Source organism: Saimiri boliviensis, chromosome 9 (assembly GCF_048565385.1).
Source record: "Saimiri boliviensis isolate mSaiBol1 chromosome 9, mSaiBol1.pri, whole genome shotgun sequence".
In the NCBI taxonomy this organism is placed as follows: Eukaryota; Metazoa; Chordata; class Mammalia; order Primates; family Cebidae; genus Saimiri; species Saimiri boliviensis.
Window position 1 is genome coordinate 66,351,425 of NC_133457.1, and position 14,169 is coordinate 66,365,593.

The 14,169-nt window shown below is 45.3% G+C and overlaps 1 protein-coding gene across 10 annotated transcripts in view; it reads right to left on the reverse strand.

Annotated features, from left to right (window-relative positions):
• Positions 1-282: 282 nt before the first annotated feature.
• Positions 283-14,169, reverse strand: part of ULK4 (unc-51 like kinase 4) — a 621,709-nt gene continuing 607,822 nt past the window's right edge. For all 10 annotated transcript variants that reach the window (XM_039461864.2, XM_074406079.1, XM_074406080.1 and 7 more), the window contains 2 exons: positions 2,868-2,953; positions 283-496 (listed from right to left, as the gene is read on the reverse strand). In XM_039461864.2, the coding sequence (XP_039317798.1) occupies positions 433-496; positions 2,868-2,953 (150 nt within the window). In that variant the 3' untranslated portion in view covers positions 283-432. The remainder of the gene's footprint in view (positions 497-2,867; positions 2,954-14,169) is intronic.

Sequence of the window (14,169 nt, forward strand, 5' to 3'; positions counted from 1 at the left end):
TAGCATCCACAGGCTTGCTCTGGAGTGGGGTGGGAGCGCGTTCCTGCCTGGTCCTGCCCTTCTGCTCTTCCCGGAGCAGGAGAGGGGCTCTCAGATGCTGGCAGGCTGAGGACTGCGCTTCTCATCACAGGCAGTGCCAGCCTGGCCCACACACAGGGAAAGAACGTTTCTGAGGACAGCCAACAAACCTGGGCTTCCCTGACGCATTCCACAGGAACCGAGGAAGTCGATTCGGAGCCGCTTTTCTGGGCCCTGGGGTTAGAGAGCACTTTGGCCAGCAGGTTTTGGGTTCAGATGACTTTTATTAGGTCCAAATACAGCTGTGGGAGGATGCGGGAAAGGTGTCTGGGAGCCGAGCTCGCTTGTGCATCCGAGGGCTGGGGCCCCAGGGTGGGCTCCTGCTCGGGGGGCTCCTGCTCAGTGCTCTCTCGCCTAGCGTCCAACAGCTTGGAGGATTTCCAGGGCCAAGGGAGCCGCCATGCTGTCAGGAAGGCAACTATGAGAAAAACCAAAACAGGAACACTTACGAGGCATCTCTAAGGTAAAATTCCCCCCTTCAGCCAGCCTCTTTTGCACCTGAGTATTTTTGATGGACCAGCCACAGCGTGCTCTTGGGAGGCAGAGGCAGGAAAGGCTGGCCCACAGTCCCGGTAGGGCTCAGAACTGGCCACGCCACCACCCCCAAGCTATTTCTGAGCTCCCAGCCCCGGCCACCACTCACTATCTGACCCACCTCTGCCAGAAACACTGCCACTGAGCCACTGAGCCACTGAGCCATAGGCAGCCAGACTCTACCAGACCTGGGGCCCTCATGGGCCTGCCCAGCTCCCACCTGGGGCGGCCTGTGTGTGCCAGCCCCACTCCACACATGAAGCCTCCTGCTCCACGGCCCTTTCCAGCCAATCAGCCAGGGGCTTTCTTACCCTTGTAAGTGTGACTGTGCAATGAAGAGCTTGAAATGGGAACTTTGTTACTGGAGCCAAATGGTGACACATTTAAACCTAAGTTTAACCACTGTTAGCAAAGACGAGACCGACAGCAGTGACCCTTGAAGTGTAAAATTAGCTTGTGGCACACTCTTGACTGAAAGAAATACAGCTGTTACCACATAAATGGGGGGGGGGGCACTGCATAAAAGACATGGATGGCAGTGGGACTGGCCGTGACCAGGAGACCGTGCCATGCATTCCTGCGCTGCGCATCAAAGCTCCTGTGGGACAACAGGAATCCGTTTGAACTTGGCCCGCCCCTGGCTGGCATAGGCTAGACTAATGCGGCCATGCTGCCCACCCTCACACAGTAGGCCCGGTGAGGCTGGCAAGGAGGGCAGAAGCTGCTGGCAGAGCAGCGCTGGGGCTGAGGGCAACCCCGTCTGCTCATTCTTGGCTGGCAAGAAAAGCCTTTCTGGTTAGGCCATCTGAATGAAGTCCAAACGGGAGCACTCTGGAGGAGCGGCTTCCCACCAACAGAAGACCTGCCTGCCGCAGGCGTTTCGACGCTGCCGTGCACAGAACTGGGCAGGGCACACCACCGCCTCCTGGAGCACTGAACTTTGTTTTGATGCATTTGGTCCAAATTGGGGTCCAGCATGAGGATGTGCTATTTTTGGCTAAAAGGTAGTTGGGGGTGCCTACTAGGAGGCGACCCACAGAGCAGGTGCCTGCAGAGCGAAAGGGCTCTCTCCAGCTCCTGCCACACTCCACTCTCTGTGGCTCTCTGTGCCCTCTTCTGCGTAAGTCTGTGTAGGTGGCTTCATAATGGCATTTTGCACAAGGCTAGGATCTGATGGCATGTGCTCGCAGGAGGCCGGCAGGCCAGTCCGGGGTCACCGTCCACGCCTTACGTGGTAGGGGCTCAGCAAGGTGCAGAGGGGCCCTTGACAGCCAAGTCTGTCTCTCCTGCCCCTCACCTCACGGCAAGTCAGGAAGAACCTACTTCTGTGGTCTACACTCAAGAGGAAAGGGGTAGGCTACTCTCCCCCTCCCTATCCAGGATTAAATGCACAAGGCTGCGTGCAGCTGAGCCTTCTCTGCAAACTCACCTTCTTAGCCACACTTCAGCCACTTACTTTTCTTCAAATTAACAACAAACCTAAGTACACCAGGAAGCAGATTTCACAGAAACATGTAGTTCTAAAAACAGAATCTGCCAGGAAATGGGAGAAGCATTCCAGGTCTGGTGAAGTCAGGGACCCCGTCAGAGGCGGGTCCTCCCCAGGGTGGGGAACGCCACCGAGCTTCAGGCTCTCTGCAAACTGGCTGGGACTCTTAGAGCGTGTAACATGCTCCTGGGTGACAGGCCTATCCGGTCTGTTCTGGACACACTGACTGTACAGTCATGGGTGGGAGGCTGGCCTAGCACCACGCTGTCTGCAGCTGGTGTCAAATACTCGGTTCCGTGGGGGGGCCTCTGAGCTGCCGGCTGAGGAAGGTAGCAGGCTAAGCTGTCACGGCTGCCCCAGCCCTGCCTGGGCCTCAAGTCCTCCGCCAGGCGGTGATGAGGGCTCCTGGCTGGTGCTGACGGCGCACGCGTGCACAGCCCAGGGCTGCCTTTCTCAGGTGTTCCTGCACCTCCCACTTGGTCATCCACTCAACCTCCTGGGTGCCTCAACGTGGGGTACAGTTTCTACTGGCAGGACTCGGACTTTCTCTCTGCCTGTGCCCCGACCTTCCCCACCGTAACTGGGGATTCCCAGTGGGTGGAGGGGTAGAGCTTCCCTTCCCACATGGGCAAGGGTCTCGGTGGACAGCGATGGGCCGGAAGGTGGTGGTCCCGGTGTGGAGGGAGGTGGGTGGTGGGAGCGGGAAGGGAACGGCTGAGTATGTCCTGGCCCAGAGCAACTGCACTGACCCTCCCGGCCCACTCACCCACGCCCGGGGGCCAGCCGCTCCAGGGCCTGCAGGAGGCTGTCCGCGTTCTTGAGGCTCTCCAAGTGCTTCTCATTGGAGGTGACCTACAGGCATGGGAGGGTGAAGACAGCAGTCAGCTGATGCGTCCCCAACTTGGGCCCTGTCGCTGGGCACCCAGAGTGTCAGGCCTGCATGGTGCTGTGGCTGCCTGAGGCACCGGGGTTGTCCCCTGAGCTTGTCTGTAACCCCCTGTGCCCTCCCTCCCCCCCAGAGTGCTGCTGACCAAGGGGAGAGAGGCAGGACCCCGCCTGGGGAGGGCACAGGCAGTCTGCTGGGGCAGGCGAAGGCCAGTTCAGGGCAGGGTGCCTCCTGCGGATCTCTCAGGGAAACAACCCAGGAACCTGAACTTTCCAGTTAAAGCAAAACTCCGTTGTTTGTGCTGGGATCGGGAGGCCTGACCAGCAGCTGCAAACGCTCTTTCACCTGGGCAGAAGGATGCCCAGATGTTGCCTGGGGACCTGAGGGAGAGGCATGAGTGACTCGACCCCAGGCAGTGTGCCCACGCTAACTGCTGCAGTCCCAGGAGGAAAACACTTGGGCATCCCTGACTCTGTAGCCCCTGTTTGCAGAATCATAAACTCTCAGGGCTAGAATAGGCTCAGGCGGGGATTTGTCCAACTCTGGCACCCGGAGACCTCACACTTCAGCCCCTCTGTAAAATGAGTCCAGAAAGGCAGAGAAGAGCAAGCTGTGATAATACTAGATTTGCTCTTCTGAATTCACCATCGCCTCCTAACATTTCCTGTAATAAACACTTGTATGGTACTTCCTATTTCAGAAGCCTGCTTCCTATGTGTTTTCTCATTTATTCTTCTCAACAGCTTACCTTACAAGGTAAGTATAGGTCATGTTTTATTCATGAGGTAACCAAGACTTACTGAAATTAAGGGGCTGCTATGGGAGTCCACATGAAACCAGATTCTCCCCACCACGAAGCTGGAACCAGGATGGCTTCAGCTGACTTTGATCACAGCAACCAAGGCTGGATTACGAGCTTTTTTTTTTTTTTTTGGAGATGGAGTCTCGCTCTGTCGCCCAGGCTGGAGTGCAATGGCGCGATTTCAGCTCACTGCAACCTCTGCCTCCAGGGTTCAAGCGATTCTTCTGCCTCAGCCTCTTGAGTAGCTGGAATTATAGGCAGGTGCCACCACGCCTGGCTGATTTTTGTATTTTTAGTAGAGACGGGTTTTCACCATGTTGGCCAGGCTGGTCTCAAACTCCTGACTTCATGATCTCTCTGCCTCAGCCTCCCAAAGTGCTGGGATTACAGACGGAGCCACCGCACCTGGCCTTGAGGCTGAACAGTTTTTAACCAATCAATCATGATAGAACGGTCACGGGGTAACTAACCCTTAGCATGAACTCTGGGTTACACACGAATGCATTCGCACATACACCGAGATCCTCTCCCACTTCCCGAGCGTGCCAGCGAACAGCTCCAGTTCAACGGCATCAGGTGTGATTGCTGCAAAGATTTACACCTCAGAAGAGCTGCATGTAAATTTGTTCTAAAATTGCACCCAACTTGATGTGTTCAAAAGGTTACTGCTTAAAAATGTCAGCTGTAGTTTAATTATGTCTGAAGTATATGCAAACTTGCACTGAAGGTACACTCCACGTCAGGGGTCTTCAGCGAAGATTCCCACCTGATTTTCTCAGAGCTGCCTCAAACAGGTCAGCTGACTGCACCCACGCTCACGACCCCCGACCAGCCCTGCCATGAGACTGTGGGCAGAGGCTGTGCTCCCAGGAATTCACCCACAGGTGGGAAATACATGGCAAGACTACTTCCACCCACAAGGCTGCTTAGAAGAACTACCGTGACAGTCATGTGATCAAAGGAAGAGCCCGAAACAGTGTCTTGTGTAGCTGACACAAAGACAGGCATAAAAAAAGCCAACTGAAAACTATGTGGTTTGGCCAATTACCTGACTCTTCTTAATAACATCAGCTGTTGTTCTGTATATAAAGATGAGTTAATTCAAAAATAAAAATTTACAAGTATATCAATCAGAGGTTCCAGTTCTGGGTAAGACAGAAAACACATGACACTCTTTCTCTCCCTCTGGATGCAACTATCAAACCTGAACAAAATCCACAGCGCAGCTATTTGAGAACACAGAAAAGCAAACAGCAATAGGAAAACAGGAGAGGACACTGAATTCAAAGCACCACCGAACTGGCAGTGAGTTTATTTACCACTTCTTTCTCAGCCTGGATGCAACAAACACAAACCCCAAATGTTCTAGGAGACACTCAGCTTGAGGAATGGGGCAGGAAAATCCCCAAAACCCTAGAGAGTAGATGAAACCCCCCCCCGCAAGATGTTTTTTGCGCTTTTTTCCTCCATCCTAGTGTCCCAGGCCATTCTGTGATGGCAGCAGTGGTAGTGGAGGCAGAGGTGGCAGCAGCAGTAGCCAGCAAGAAGAGCCGCCAGCCAGAACTCTGCTCTCTCTCTGTTCTCCTAGTGTTTGGCCTGGGTATGGCACAATCACGGAACTTTAGGCCAGATAGAAAATGAGAAACCCAGGGAACCAGAAAGTACTGGGAAGAGAATGAATCAAGAAGAGCTTAGGGAAGTTACTCCACAAAACAGTCTGTGAACTCCTGGCCTCACCCCCAACCTGTGTATTCATGGAAGTGATCCCAATAGCATGCCGTAGACGTGAAGAACTGAGGTAACAGATGTATCTCTACCCACATCCCAGACTGACCCCTGGGGGAGGGACACACCAGACAGATGCACATAGGACTGCAAAACCTTTGAAACTAATATGATGCTGAAATTACAATTGCAACCTGCAGCCTAAACCTAACCAGCACGATAGCTTGCTAAAGCAAAAATACCAGTTTTCTCTGTAGTATTTAACCAGACAGTCTCATAATATAATATTTTAAATGACCAGGATATGATTCAAAATTACTTGGCAAAGCAACCATAAAATCTCAGCTGACATGAAAAAAGACAACAGAGGACAACAAATAAAATGATGCATGTTGGAGTTATCTGACAAAGACTTCAAAGTGCTATTAAAAAATGCTCAAAACAATCAATCACTAACACTCTTGAAACAAGTATTACAATAGAATGTATCAGTAAAAAAGGAGAAGATATAAAGAAGAACCAAATGATAATTTTATAATGAAAAACACAATAACCAAAATTTAAAGTCCTGGCCAAGCACAGTGGCTCAAACCTGTAATCCCAGCACTTTGGAAGGCTGAGGCAGGTGGATCACAAGGTCAGAAGATCAAGACCATCCTGGCCAACATGATGCAACCCCATCTCTACTAAAAATATAAAAATTAGCCAGGCGTGGGTGGCGTGAGCCTGTAGTCCCAGCTACTCAGGAGGCTAAGGCAGGAGAATTGCTTGAACCTGGGAGGTGAAGGTTGGCAGTGAGCCAAAATCACGTCATTGCATTCCAGCCTGAGCAAAAAGCATGAGACTTCATCTCCAAAAAAAAATTTAAGGTCTTCACTAGATGGACTCAATAGCAGAATGGAGACAGCAAGAGGAATGAGTCAGTGAACTTGAAGAAAGATCAGTAGAAATTATCCAATCTCAGCAGCAGGGATTGAAAAAAAAAAAAAAAAAAGACTGAGAACACAAATGAACAGCACTTCAGGGGCCTATGAGACAATAACAAGAAGTTTGTATCACTGGAATTCCAGAATGAGAGGACAGAGAATAAACTAAAACAATTGCAAAGTGTGTGCTGAAAGAAAGAAATCTACAGATTCAAGAAACAGTAAACCCCAAACAAGATAAGGCCAAAGAAATGCACATCCAAACCCATCAAAATCAAACTTGCTGCAGACAAAGGATCTTGAAAGGAGACAGAAAAAAAATGGATACATTATCTATAGGGTCACAATAATTTGAATTACTGTGAATTTCTCATCTGAAACTACTGAAGGCAGAAGATTTTAAGGTGCTAAACGCATGAAATACCAAACGAATTATAAACCTAGAAGATATTCAGAAACAATATAATGGTTTCAAAATATTATTTAGGAATGAAGGTAAAATACAGACATTCTCAGATGAATGGAAACTAATAGAAGCAGAGCTGCTCTAAAAAATTTACTAAAGGAAATTCCTCAGAGAGAAAGGAACTAATCCAAAAGGAAACCTGGAACATCAAGAATGAAGGAAGAGCAACAAAAATGGTAAATATAACAGGATATTCTCTTTCTTTAAAAGCTGATTGACTATAGAAAAAAATACATATAATATTGTATTGATGGAGGTTTGAATGTATGTAGATATATATAAGACAGCTGGAACATAAGATGGGGGAGGGCAGAGGAGCCTACAGGGTGGTAAGGCTTTTATGTTCCATTTGAAGGAGTAAAATATTGTCATATGTAGACTCTGAAAGGTTAAGTATTTTATAACTCTAAGAGCAACCACTTTAAAAAATTATACAAAGAGATGTGGTAAAAGGGAAAAACCCACAATAGATAAATTAAAATTTAATATTAAAAATGTTCAAATAGCTGAAAGAAAGCAGGAAAAAGAAAAGTGAAAATAGAGGCACTGTACCTAATTAGAAATCAAAATAGAAAGGCAGACTCAGTCATAACATACCAAGAATTACATTACATGTAAATGGTCTAAATGCAGCAAGGAAGAAAGTTCCTGGATGATTTTTAGAAATGACCCAACCATATATTTGTCTGTAAGAATCCTAATTCACATATAATGAGGTAGAGGTTTAAAGCAAGAGGAGGAAAAACAGTAGCATGCACACATTAATCGAATGCAAGCTACAGTATCTACAGCCATGTCAGGCCAAGGAAACCTCACAGCGAAGAAAATCACCAGGGATGTATTGTGATTAAAGGGTTTTATAACCAAGTAGGCATAACAATAAATGTGTATACATCTAACAAAAGAAATTACACATACACAAAGCAAAAACTGATACAAGTGAAAAGGAAAACAGACAAATCCACAATCATGGTTGGAAATTTCAGAACTCCTCTCATGACAGGAAACAGGATGAGGAGACAAAAATCAGCAAAGATGCAGAAGAACTGAGGAACCCCATCCACCACTGGGATCCTATTAACCTATGTAGATTACTGACCCTGTCAACAACAGCGTTCATTGTTCATATTGCAAGAATCCAGGAAGACTTACCAATGTATACAGTATTCCATGTCATAAAACATATCTTAACACATTAACATATTTAAAACAACCGAAATCATATAAAATATATTACCTGACCATAATAGAATTAAACTGGAAATTAATAATCAAGATAACAAGAATATTTATAGTCACTTGGAATTAAACAGCACACTCCTAAATAATCCAGGGGTTAAAGAGAACACTCAAATAAAAATTGGAAAACAATCTTAGCTGAATAAAAATGACCTTGATACAACATGTCAACATCTGGAAGGGGCTAAAGCAGTGCTTAGAGGGAAATTTATAGTACTAAATACTTATTTTAGGAAAAAAGAAATGTTCCAAATCAAAATTTAAGGTTCTACATCAAGAAACTAGGAAAAAAGGGCCGGATGCGGTGGCTCACGCCTGTAATCCCAGTACTTTGGGAGGCCACGGAGGGCAGATCATTTGAGGTCAGGAGATTGAGACCAGCCTGGCCAACATGGTGAAACTTTGTCTCTACTAAAAATACAAAAACTAGCCAGGTGTGGTGGCAGGCACCTGCAATCTCAGCTACTCAGGAGGCTGAGGCAGGTGAATTGCTTGAACCCAGGAGGCAGAGGTTGCAGTGAGCGGAGATTGTGCCACTGCACTCCAGCTTGGGCAACAGAATGAGACTCCATCTCAAATTAAAAAAAAAAAAAGAAACTAGGAAAAAAGAAGCAAAACAAACACAAACTGGGAAGAAATCAAGAGTAGAAATCAAGAGAACTGTGGTAAATGTAGGCCCTAAAATATCAATACTTACATTAAATGTAGATTACTTACTTAAAATATCAATACTTACATTAAATGCTCCAAGTAAAAAATTAAGACTTCAAGCTCTATATAAACAAAATAAAATACATCTCATATATATATAATTATATGCATCTCTAACATATAATTACAGCTATATACACACATACATATCTACAACTCTATATATAATGTATATATGTTACATATATAAGTAATATATATATATATTTTTATATATATTACTTATGAGAAACATATTTTAAATATAAGGGCCCTGAGTCCAGGTGTAGGGGCTCACGTCTGTAATCCCAGCACTCTGGGAGACTGAGGCGGGCAGATCACCTGAGATCAGGAGTTTGAGACCAGCCTGCCTAACATGGGGAAACCTTGTTTCTACTAAAAATACAAAAAATTAGCCAGATGTGGTGGCACACGCCTGTAATCCCAGCTATTCGGGAGGCTGAAGCAGGAGAATCACTTGAACCCAAGAGGCTGCAGTGAGCCATGACTGCAGCAGTGCACTTCAGCTTGGGTAACAAGAGTGAAACTCCATCTCAAAAAATAAAAATAAAAATATATAAAAATTATATATATATAATTTTAACATATATAAAAAGTATATATAGAGAGAGCACCAAACAGCTGAAGGTTAAAGAATGGAAAAAGACATTACATGCTAACAGTAACCCAAGAAAGTTGGCATAGCTAACACCAGATAAAGCAGACTTTAAGGCAGTAATCATAATGAGAGATAAGGAAGGATATTTCATATTTATAAGAAAATAAATTGGCCAGGAAGATACAGCAATTCTAAATTTCTATGCTCATAATCACAGCCTCAAAATGCATCAAACAAACAATAATGACAGAATCAAAGTGAGAATTAGATAAACCCACAATCATGGGGAGACAGTTTTGGTCTCTTCCAGCAATGTGCATACAAAAACCAGAGGGGAGGCAGAGGTTCTATATAACAAGACTAAAAGAACTGCCCTAATTGACACATAGAAAAAATTCAACTAAAAGCTGCAGAATACATACTCTTTTCAAGTGCATATGGGAAATTTCCAAAACATACCATCTGCTGGGTCGTAACGCAAGTTCTGACAAAGTTCAAATCTGATAAAGTATGTCAGGATCTGTATGATAAACTATAAAATGCTGATGAAAGAAAATAAAGAAATGGCTATACTATGTTCAAGGATTGGAAGGCTGAATATAATAAAGATTTCTCCCAAAATATAGGTCTAATGAAACTCCTATCAAAATATCAGCAGGAATTTTTTTAATGTAGAACAACCAAGTCTATTACTGCTTAGCCTTTTGGCTAAGATCAAGTGAAGAATAACTGACTCTGAAATTTTCATGGAAAGGCAAAGGAGCCAGAAGAGCTCAAATAATTTTGAAAGAGCAGAATAAAGTTTAAGGAGCCATACTACCCAACTTTAAGAGGCTCTACATGATCACGGCAACCCTGATGGTGTGTACTTGCAGAAGGTCAAACAGACAATGGAATAGACAAGAGCGCCCAGACACAGAACTGCACAAATATTGTTAAAATTTTGACAAAGGTGCAAAGTAAATTCAAGGAGGGAAGAATCGTGTTTTGAACAAGCAGCGCTGGAACACATGGATTTGCGCATAGGCGAACACTTCAACCTAGACACGTTTTACATCTTACGTAAAACGTGCTTTTAAATGGATGATGGATCTAAATATAAAATGTAAAACTAGACAACTTCTAGAAGAAAATATAGAAAAAAATTCTGTGACCTTGGGTTTGGTGATGAGTTTCTAACATAAAAACATAATCCCATAAAAAATTATAAATTGGATTTTATCAATATTAAAAACTTTATTTTTTGAAAACACTGATAAGATAATGAAAAGATAAGCCACGGACCTGGAGAAAATACTTGCAACTTACATATCTGATAAAGGACTTATATCAAGAACATGAATGTAACTCTTTAAAAAAAAATTCTTTTTTTTTTTTTTTTTTTTAACAGGGTCTCACTCTGTTGCCCAGGTTGGAGTGCAGCGGTGTGGTCAGAGCTCACTGTGACCTCATACTCCTGGGCTCAAGTGATCTTCCTGCCTTGGCCTCTGGACTCTCACCTTGGCTGGGATTACAGATGTGAGCCACCATGCCTGGCCAAAAAGAACTCTTCACATTCAATAATAAAAGGACAACCAGCCTAGTTTTTTAAATGAGTTAAAAATCTGAATAGACACATCACCAGGGAAGACATATGGGTGACAAATGAGAAAAGGTAACTCAACACTGTTTGCCATGAGGGAAATGCACACTGAAACTGCAGAGCAATTGCACTGCATACCTATTAGAATGGCTGAAATTCATGAAACTGACAGTAACAATGTTGATGCAGAATAACAGCCATTCTCATTTATCGCTGGTGTGAATGCAAAACGAAACAGGGCTTTGGAAGATAAATGTGGCAATTTCTTATAAAACTACACACACAGGACAGGCTCAGTGGCTCACACCTGTAATCCCGACAGTTTGGGAGGCTAAGGCTGGTGAATCACTTGAGCCCAACAGTTCAAGACCAGCCACAGCAACAAAGTGAGACCTTGTCGCTACAAAAAAGTAAGTAAGGCCAGGCACGATGGCTCACACCTGTAATCCCAGCACTTTGGGAGGCCGAGGTGGGCGGATCACCTAAGGTCAGGAGTTCCAGACCAATCTGGCCAACATGGTGAAACTCCGTCTCTACTAAAAATACAAAAATTAGCTGGGCGTGGTGACAGGCGCCTGTAATCCCAGCTATTCAGGAATCGCTTGAGTTTGGGAGGTAGAGGTTGCCGCGAGCCAAAATGGACAGCCTGGACAACAGAGTGAGACTTCATCTCTAAATAAATGAATAAATAATAATTAGCTGGGTGTGGTGGTGTAGACCTGTGGTCCCAGCTACTTGGGAGGCTGAAGTGGGAGTATCGCTTGAGCCAGGGAGGTCAAGGTTTCCGTGAGACTCGATCAAGCCGCTGCACTCCAGTCTGGGTGACAAAGCAAGACCATGTCTCAAAAAAAAAAAAAAAAAAAAAAAAAAAATTAAACCTAGTCCTACCATATGACCAAACAGCTGCACGCTTGGATATTTATCCAAGTGAACTGAAAATTTATGTCCACATGAAAACCTGTATTCAAAATCCTTCACACTTTTATTTGTAAGCAGTAAAACGTAGATGGAAGCACGCTGTCCTTCCACAGCGAAATGGAAAAGCAAGGAAGCCACGCGCGCATCGTGTGAAGATCATCAGATCGGCAGAGTCTGGGTTGGCTTTAGAATGAGATATTAGCATAAATAAGTCTGAGTAATTTTTGAAAAAATCATGTGACCTTTGGTTTGGTGATGAGTTTGCTAAATTATGGCAAACCGACCCCAAACCGTTTTCTATAGCTGCTAATGCCCGTGATAGGAGGATTTCAAGTGGCTCTGAAATGAATGACCCTTGGGAGGGGCTTCCGTCTCCTAGAGCTGAGTGTCCTCTTAGGCCATGGAAGGTTATAAACTGAGTTGGGAACCAGCCTTCTTTTAGAAACATAGATTCCACCGCATCTACCAGACTATGTGGCCTTTAAACCTCTACTCAGTACTTACATTTTCTTCAAAAAACAAATTATGGGTCTACTCAAAAGCCATCCCGCCTACTCCTCTTAAAGCTACCTAAGCAGAGAAGGTTCTGGGCAAACTGAAACCCACAAAGAAATCTCTCCATTCTGGAGGAATTAGGAGTAAACGTGACCCTCGTCCACTGTGGTGCTGAATTCATGACTAAGAGACTATTGGAGGGCTTATCCTGGCTGTGGTTACAGAAGTCAAGAAAAAGTACCGCAGCGACTCTAAGCAAACAGTGCGAAGCGTGTAAGCACAAAACCTTCTACCCAAAGTTACGATCTGCATTACTCGCAGTCAGTTAGCCAAGAGAGGCAAACTGAATTTTATTTTGCAATAATGTGCTATAGCCGAGGCTCCAGGACCTCTGAGTCCAAGAGTGGATTTCAGTATTTCAAAACATCGAACAGCAGCATCCATTTCCGGGAAACAAAGTCACGCCGCGCTCACGTTTCTCCGCTTTCTGATGAAAATGTATCAGCAAAGTCTGGCGTGCTTGTCCTTATCTCGTGCTGCTAAGACATCTGCCTGGCAACTAAATGGCTAAAGTCAATCAAAATGGAAACATGAATTATACTAAACACAGAAAGTTCACCTGGTAGACAGGTGCTGTTCGAAACACGGGTCTTTAAAGGAAAAACCAGGAAAGAATTTGCAATTTGAGCTTAGAATGAAGATAAGCTTGGAAAGACAATTCCTGTATTATCTGTTGAAATATATATATAATCAGTTAACACACTTTTGGTAAACACATAATTTTAGGCACCCTCTGCTACAGTCACTTTAACACGGCACTGTGTCAATCCAGCACTCGCCCGGACATTGAAAGGAGATGTTAGTGTCCTGAAGAGTCATCTTCAAATTCTCCGCTCAGGAATTGTTAAGGCAGTGGCCTTATACACAACACCCCGCAGGACAGAGTTTGGGCTGGCTCTTCTCTGGATTTCCACTTCCCCAAATGCAGACTAGCAAGGGGAGCCATCGTATACCCCCGATAATGGCAGGAGCCTGCAGCTGGCAGCCCCTTCAGTTCGCAGGAGAGGTTGAGAGAACAGAGAAAACAATGGTGTACCCCAGGCAACGTGGCCAGTGAGGGACAAAGCCAGGCCTGTGCTGAAACTCCTCATCGAAGGCCTCAAGAAACACGCAAACCAGAATTCTCTTCTACTTTCTATCGCCGCTGGCACATCGCGAATTCATGCTCACAGCACCTCCTCCTCCCGTGCGGGCTTCTGTACTTCCACCTGTTTTCCGGTGTGGAGAAGCATGTGGCTGTAACTGGGTCAGGTCCGGGCAGGCTGCAGTATTTTGTTTATGAGTGTGCATAGTATTTGTTGTATCTGCAGTGATCTTGAATGTGTGTGGCAAAGGGAAGTCAGGTTAACTTCAGCTTTCTAATCCTGAGTTCCTCTCAACAGGCCCGGGCAGCACGGGCAGACGGGAGACGGAGCGGGCGCAGCGGGACGGCTGCTTGTTATTACAGACACACGCTTCACACAGGGGAGGATTATTTTAATTCCGTGGCCCTCAGATCTCATACATACAAGTAAAAACAAGCAGCTAACTGGGACAACTTTTCTCCAGAGAGTTTCCATTTCAAAAGTGACCCCGTCCATCCAGCTCCTTTGTTCTGTTTTCTTAGCATATACTCTGCCTTCTCTTTAGCTGGGTTTTCAGGCCACTTCAAAGCCACCTT